Here is an 8,013-nt window from a genome sequence, read left to right on the forward strand (position 1 = left end):
TAAAAAAAACTGAAATTCAATATCATTGCAGGAAGGAAAAACAAAAAAAATGGTCAACTCTCACCATGGTGACGCCCAGCACGGTGGGGCTGACCAGGTAGACTGCAGCGGTGGTGCGGTGGGGTTGGCTTCTTTCCCAGAAAGAATAGAAAACATCTGCCCAGCAGATAATCCACAGCAGAAAGCCCACCGCCTGGCAGGGACAGAAGACAGGGACTGTCACATATCATGTTAAACGTTGGGGGGGGGGGGGCAATGCATTGTAAAAAGGTTGTTTTATAAAGACAGGGACTGTCACATATCATGTTAAATGTTTGGGGGGGGGGGAGGCAATGGTTGGTTATGGCCCAGACGGTTCGCTCATACAACCGTCTGGGCACCTACAGTAGGCTGCCAAGCAAGCCCGGACGGCGTGTCGCGGGTTTTGAGATTTTGTCTATTTTATTCGTGTCGCTCCGTGTGTGTACTTTGAGACCACTTCATTGATATGAACTTTGGATATTTAAACAGACTCCTCAACTCAGTCAACTGATAGATACATGCCAAATGTGAAAATTAATTCATATAGACTAGTTAATTCACTGCCAACTTTGAGCCACTTAACCCCCATATATATTCATCATAAGGCAAAAAAAAAAACGATCTAGTTCTACAGTGAAATGTTTTCTATGCCCATCGTAGGAAATGTCAGGCTAACATATTTCCCCAATTTGGGTCAAGAAGGACTAAAGAGTGGATCAAAAGAAGTGTATACAAAGAATGGCTATCTTTCATAGTGAAAGATGGGGAACACAAATTGTGAACGGTAGTGCACAGAAACATCTGCATGTATAAAACTATGTGCATGTCATGTCCTGAGGTGGATAAAACGAGGCTCGGCTAGTGCGGCTGATCCAAAAGAGAAATCTCCCCTGCAATTGCAATAGTGAGTATTGTACATTTGTACTGTGAGAAGGTTCAACACAGGTTCCACACTCACCCCTGCCGTGAGTCAAACAGTATTTAGTTTGGATTAATACTGACAGGATTCATTACTGCAACAATAGCCTCCGTGTTTAGCAAAACTGGAAGAACACCAAAACGCCAGTACTCAACGGAACGGTTTAAAGTTAAATGCCTGATGAACAATACAAACGAAAATTAACTTTTGGTACGTTGGTGACGTGAGCCGGAGCGCACACACAAACAATGGGATTTCTGTGTACAGTAATGTTTAGCTGTGGTGGGTGTGAGTCTTATGTTCAAATATCTATCTATCTATAAATGCACCAAGTCTCTGTCTGTCTCTACGTCTGTCTGGGTGTAATCCACGTAACTCGAGAACCGTTCGCCCCACCGACTTCAAATTCGACACACGCGTTCCCACACCACCGCAGGGGGTGCAGTGCGCGGGGTCGAGTCGGACGGACCACCATTCGCCACACTGACTTCAAATTCGCCGCACGCATTCCACACCACCGCAGTAGGCCAGTGCCCAACAAGCACTGCTGCAGAGGCTCCAAAGCATAATATCTGGGTGGGGAATGCATTTCCAACTTGCATCGTTCCAAGTAGGCCAGTGCCCAACGGGCACCGCTGTAGAGGCCCCACGGGCAACGCTCTAGTTATAATATAAACGGCTAGTGATTAGTCTAGAACAGAAACTTGACAATTCTGTCGTTCTGCGTAGACCAGTGGCTCCCGATTGTTGTACCGAGGCAGGCACCTCGAGGCAGGCACATTAGTTATAAATGGTCTAAATGGTTTTTTAGCGGTCTAGGCTTTGCTTAGATGTTCATTAGCAGTTCGTTAAACGTCTGTGTAAGTTTAGACCGTTAAAAACACTTTTTAGACCAGTTATAACTGCCCTAAGTAACACATTTTTAGACAGGCGTCTAATAGCCAACTAATGGGCCCTGAGACAAGGCCAGGTGTGCCTTGAGATTTTTCAACATTATTGCAATATATACTACACAAAAGGTTTGCATGCATGCATTCATTCATTCAATAGTGTTTTGTTGTTATAAAGCACTATGAAAGCCTTGGGAATGTGACCTGCCCTTTGATGTGCCTTGGCAATGGGCACAACAAGTTAGAAAACCACTGCTGCAGATAAATCTCTCCAAGTGGTTGTTTTACATTCATTTGGTGCCCGCCTGAAGCGAGAACGAACAAAACTAAACACTGTTTAGTCCTGCCAGTTCCTCATAACAAGGCTGGGTAATTTCATAGACATTTTCCTCCAGTGTTTCGGGAGAGCTAAAAATGAAAATGGACGGAAATGACGATGCCATGAGTCGGGTTTCCTGAGGTTAAACGTTGTCCACATTAAATGATCATCAGACTAAATATGTTGTATCAGCACTAGCAGAGCAGACATAATTGTGCCTTGTCATGGACTACTGTACATCGTAGACAGCACAGCAAATCAAATCAAAATGACTCTCTCTAAGTCACTCGCTCCCTTCCTCTCCATGGCCGTGTGTGTGTGTATGTGGAACACACATTATGTGTGATGTTGTGATCTATAGAAATCTCCCCTGTGACAACAAAACGGTATGTTGACAATACAATGTTGGAATAACTGGAAAGGCTTGAAAATCTATGTTTTACATGCTTATCTTGTCAACTAGGATGCATTTCTGACGGCCCCCGGGTGGCTGCTTCCTCACATACTCATCTATGGAAAGCCTGGAGACGTGAGGTTAGGATGGGGAAATTGGTCTGCAATGTTATCTATCGCAAAACACTTGATTTGAACCCTCCCGCTCTCTCTACTCACCCCGTCAAACTGGATGCTCAAGTGAGTGTGTTTTTAACTCGTTTCCCGGCGGAGATGTTGTGGACAATTGACATTGTGGATTGAAATAAGTTACTGTGTTGCTGTTAGCCAAAACAAAAAAAAAAGGCTTGCATGTAGGCCTGGTTTTCCAGTCCGATTCGCTGCGTTCCGCAGATCTGAAAATGAGTAGTGCAGTTCAGATCCGTGGAGCGCTGCAAACCCAGGCTAACAATTTGCAAACAAACAGGAAAATGGGCATCACGTCCTATATGAACAGCAGCAAAAACAGCTGTTAAAAAAAAACGCCAATAGTATGAACTGATTCGAATGGTGGGATATCAAAAGAGTCACAGCCATAACTAACGTGTACAGTGTGTTTACTGTGGCCCAAGGTGTTGTTGAGGCAAAGTCCAAGACAATAAACAACACAGAGGTATTGATGTAATTTAACATGTGTGACCTGACTGACTGACTGACTGACTGACTGACTGCACAGTCAAAGCCGAACCGTGGCGCAATGTGAAAAGCAGCCCGAGAGTCAGACATTCAAAGTTTCAAACAGACCATGGCTTTTGTCGTGGTTCAACACGCTTCGAAAACTCTCCACATTACGAGTTCACACAGTGGCGTGCAATAATGCATGGGGGTCACGCCGTCGTGTCATGAAAGGTTGACGGCGGTTGACATGCTGCAGGCAGCCACTCACGGTTTTGGCTCTGTTGAGGTGTGTCATGCAGATGTAGCCACGGTCGTGGCCTCTGAGGTAGAGGAGGTAGAGCGGAGCACATAGCCAGAGGTAGGCGCACGGTAACCACACCAGCACTGTGTTCTGGAAGCACTGCGTCAGGTCTGGCTTGGTGGTGTTCCAGGTCCGGTTCCAATCCTGCGTGACATGAACGACAGCGATATATTGAAAAAGGCGCCAGGCTGGTGTCATTATACACCCAAGAAATAGCAGATCTACAAGCTCACACAATGTGTCACCGGCGCATACTGTGAGCTGGTAAATCAGCTACTTCCGGCAACTTTTTTTTTTAAGGAAAAAAAAGAGGATTCGGACTCTTCAGGAAATTGTGTGGAAAATAAATAGAACTGAACAGTTTTAGATTAAAACCAAGGAAAACCCCATCTACAACAACAGCAGAGACAGAAACATTTAAAATCCCATACGATGTCTAGTGTCATTATATAAACGTTATATCACTATATAGGCCAGTCGTGCATGAAAGGATACTGCATGTTGTTCACACATGAGAATCAAAAGATGTTGCTTTCTGGCATCAGCTGACCACTAGTATACACCACAAGCATTCAACTTGGCTTGTAGCTTAACTTGCTGCAGATCAATCCAGTTTCGAAGCAGGCAAATCTATAAGGTTATTATTTATTACCGAGTGGCACCGTAACATAACATGCATAGCAATCTCAGCAACACCTTTTCAAAACAGTAATAATGTGCCATTGTTTTTTACAGGGGCTCAGCACTTCAGCAGTTGTTGAAGGCGTCATGTCAGCATTCAGAAAGAAAGAAAAAAAAAAATCACACAACCCCATTTCCACAACGCAGATTTGACTTAAATAAATATTAATAAATGTAGACATTTTAGAGCAAGTATATGCAGCTGGATGACATAGAAATAAACAGGTTTGGTTACTCGGTGGTACTGGCAGAGCGGTGGGTCTCAAAGTTGACAAATTAAACATTGCTGTCTGTTAGTATGCTTCAGTTGAGGGCCATTAGAGGGAACCTCGGTTCCACCTAGAGTTCTCATCGGGCCCGAAAATTAAGGCCCGGCCCTAACTGATCAGGCCCTAGGCCCGGCCCGGCCCGACTAATTAGCATAGATTTTAGGCCCGACCCGGCCCTAAAATGTCGGGTCGGAACGGGCCTGGTCGGGTTTTTGCAGAATTTGAGAACTCTACACAGAGTAAAAGTGAAACGCCAGTCAGCACCATCTTCATAATAGATAAATACACAAACAGACAGAACAGAACTATTATTTTTATTATTCTAAACAAATTCAATATATATATTATTTTTTTCATGGAGCCCCAGGCCCGGCCCGGCCCTACTGATTAGCATACATTTTAGGCCTGGTCGGGTTCGGGCAGAGTTTGAGAACTCTAGTTCTACCCCAGTTGAATGACTTTGGAGCAGAAGAGTACTTGTCGTCTTACTTGCTGTAGTGTGTGCTTTGAAACAGCCACACATACAGTACTTGTAATGTACTTGTGATGAGTGCATTTCAGGGTAAGTGGACTCACGTCAGCTCAAGGAAAAGAGGGCACTGTTTTTATTATTTTCTGACGATGGGTTCTCTCAGATTTGTGGAGGTGCAATGCTTTTACTGTAAGTACTCACTGCGTTAAGAGAGACCGCAAGACACTCTTTCTTTAGGAAAATTTTAATTTACAATGTTACCCTTTTAGCAGACACTCGGTCCAGAGCGATTTACAGCAAGCAAAAACACCACATGGTTGGCAATGGCAATACAAATACATAGAAAATAGTCATCAAGAATCATACGTAAGCTATGAACCTAACGTCCGTCTAACAGTGGAATATCCATACAGTGAACCTATGGGTATAGTACCAATAGAGTGCCATGTCTACATAAAATGCTATCAAAATGGCATAAAAGTTGAGCCTCTGCCTGTACGTAAGGTCATCAAGGCTAGTGCCAAGTGCTACATTTAAGGCACATTCCAACCTTCCAATATATACAGAAAGAAACTGGTTTGGGGGAACACAGATTAACACAAACACTGCATGTCTCACTGAACCTCAGTTCCAACTAAGTTCCAACCCAGTTGCCAGTGACTTTGCAGCAGAAGAGCACTTGTACTCACTTGCTGTGTTCTTTGAGACAACCGCACACACAGTACTGCTTGTAATAATGCACCTGTCGAGTGCATTTCTGGTTCAGTGAAGGTACAACACTTCTATAGTCCTCTCTAGTCTAAACTGAATTAAGAAAATACACTCTTTTTTTCTTCATAGGTACATTGAATTCCAACATGGGGGGGGGGGAGGGGGGTATTTTGATTTGGACTGTTGCCAGGGAGAACTGAACAGGAGTCACATGAGTGAGTTGTCTTCTCAAATCTGCCCTAAAACTAATTATTTACAAATTAGAAACACTCCTACATTAGTAAGGCATGTATAAGGTAGGGGGAGAAAGCTAGCTTATCAAAGCACAGCATCAGAGCACAAAAGCTGATCCTCTTCTCAGCCTTGAAGCTATTACACCATGTTCTCCAACTGGAAATGTAGCATTAGATTTACATTATGTTGGGATTGGTAATGGTAGCTATAATTGGATTGGAACCATGTCAAATCAATGAGCCATGCATGCCATGCATTGATATGCTGCTGGCACGTTTTGTGGATGTCTAGACACAGCAACTAAATCGCGATGTCAATCGATGTTCTCTCGGTGTCTCGCCGTGTGTCAAAAATGCCCTGAATTGAACATCCTACAATGAATGGACATATGTTTTAATCATATAGCAGTCATTTGCTGACACCAGGCTTCTTGAACAGCAGCAGAACATGATAAAGGGCAAAGCAACAGATGCAAAGTGTTTCCCCCCCTTTTTTAATATCATTTTAACAATGAAACACGTCGTTCATTAGATTGCATATTATGGCTCTTTCATTAACACCACTCCAACCCTGACAGCACAGCACAGTGCAGTCACAGTGCTATAGTGCAGGTGATTATACAGCTAAGCTAACGTTAGCACTGTCCCAACATTAGCTTTGTGTGTGTGTACTGTGTAGCCCCCATTCCAACAACAATAACAACTGGGACAAAGTTAAATGGCAACAGCAAACGTGGGCGTGCAAAAACAAAACAAAAACTCACCCAGAACGGATCGGAACCGTCCAGACTGCAGAATCTGTCAAACCCCATGGGCTGTAGGGTTGTGGTGCCAATGGAAAGTTGTGTGGTAATGTCTCTTAGAGGGAGAGAGAGAGCCAGAGGCTTTGGTTTGATAACACTCTCTCTGCTCTGCGTGTAACAGTCTGGGTTCTGTAAGCAGCTCTCTCTCTCTCTCTCTCTCTCTCTCTCTCTCCCTCTCTCTCCCAGGGTTGCCACATTGTGCCATAAATAAGCAGCCGGGTCTATTTGAAGTTTTTGTACATTTCAAACGAAAGCACAATAATAAAGTCAATTCAAAAACTGTTACTTGTGTGGACGAACCATGATAAAGCATTCACACTTATTTACAACAGGGTCCACCATGTTCAATTCATCAGAACATTTAGAGACATATACTGTCATGTACAAAACAAATATACACTTCTAAAAATAAAAAAATAATTTTTATTTTTTTACATGAGCACTTTAAACACTATATTTGAAAATGCAGCTTTGTAGATCTGCTATATTGTCAAAAAAATATCTTGAAAAAATATATATTTTGAATATATTTGAAACATTTTATTATAATAGAGTTTAATACAGATTCATACAAAACTTTCATACAAAATTCATACAAAACTTAAACGGATGCTAAAGGGATAAAGCGACATGCAAAATGTTTGAGAACTGATTTAAAAATAATGAAACAAAAAATGGAAATAACTACATTTTATAAACAAGCAAAACAAAGAAAGAAAGGACACAAAAACAAGCGACTTCACATATTAAAATATATAAAAAGGGAGGGGAGAGCTGAAAGTCACTTATAATAAACAGGCATGGCAACACAGCAGGAGGTGGTAGTTCTTTGCCCTTGTATTACATGTAGGAGCTGTATATTTATTTGTGAAATAATTACTTGAAGGTGATATTACAATAGTAAGGAAGCAAATTATATTGCTTTAACATAGTTTGGAATAAGTGTATTATTGCTATGAGATCACAGTAAAATAACCTTGAATACGTGATTGACCATTGGACAATATAACATATTTTGTTATTGATATCATTCAGCATGTATGATATCATGTAAACGTGCAGTTAAATCAATTTAAATGCATTTAAATCCAGTTAGTGCCAGTCTGCCAGAGTGGCTTAAAAAAAGCACACTTTTTAACCAATGTTTTAAACTACTAAACAAAACAAGGTATAAATGTAACTCATGCTTGGTGTAGTCGAGTGTAGCAGGGGAAGGTTACAGATAGAGGGCGCCATTACACTGCAACCCTACTCATGAACCCTACTGTTCAGGGTCTTGATTGATTGATTGATTGATTGATTGATTGATTGATTGATTGATTGATTGATTGATTGATTGATTGA

General features: G+C 42.1%; 1 protein-coding gene across 1 annotated transcript in view; it reads right to left on the reverse strand.

Annotated features, from left to right (window-relative positions):
- The window catches only part of LOC310869417 (multidrug resistance-associated protein 1-like), a 74,118-nt gene extending 67,342 nt beyond the window's left edge, over positions 1 to 6,776 (reverse strand). The window contains exons 1-3 of the mRNA XM_083780150.1: positions 6,631 to 6,776; positions 3,468 to 3,644; positions 65 to 193 (exon numbers count right to left, since the gene is read on the reverse strand). Of these exons, the coding sequence (XP_083636276.1) occupies positions 65 to 193; positions 3,468 to 3,644; positions 6,631 to 6,678 (354 nt within the window). The 5' untranslated portion in view covers positions 6,679 to 6,776. The remainder of the gene's footprint in view (positions 1 to 64; positions 194 to 3,467; positions 3,645 to 6,630) is intronic.
- Between the last annotated feature and the right edge of the window lie 1,237 nt (positions 6,777 to 8,013).

Source organism: Protomyctophum parallelum (assembly GCF_964188405.1).
Source record: "Protomyctophum parallelum genome assembly, chromosome: 13".
In the NCBI taxonomy this organism is placed as follows: Eukaryota; Metazoa; Chordata; class Actinopteri; order Myctophiformes; family Myctophidae; genus Protomyctophum; species Protomyctophum parallelum.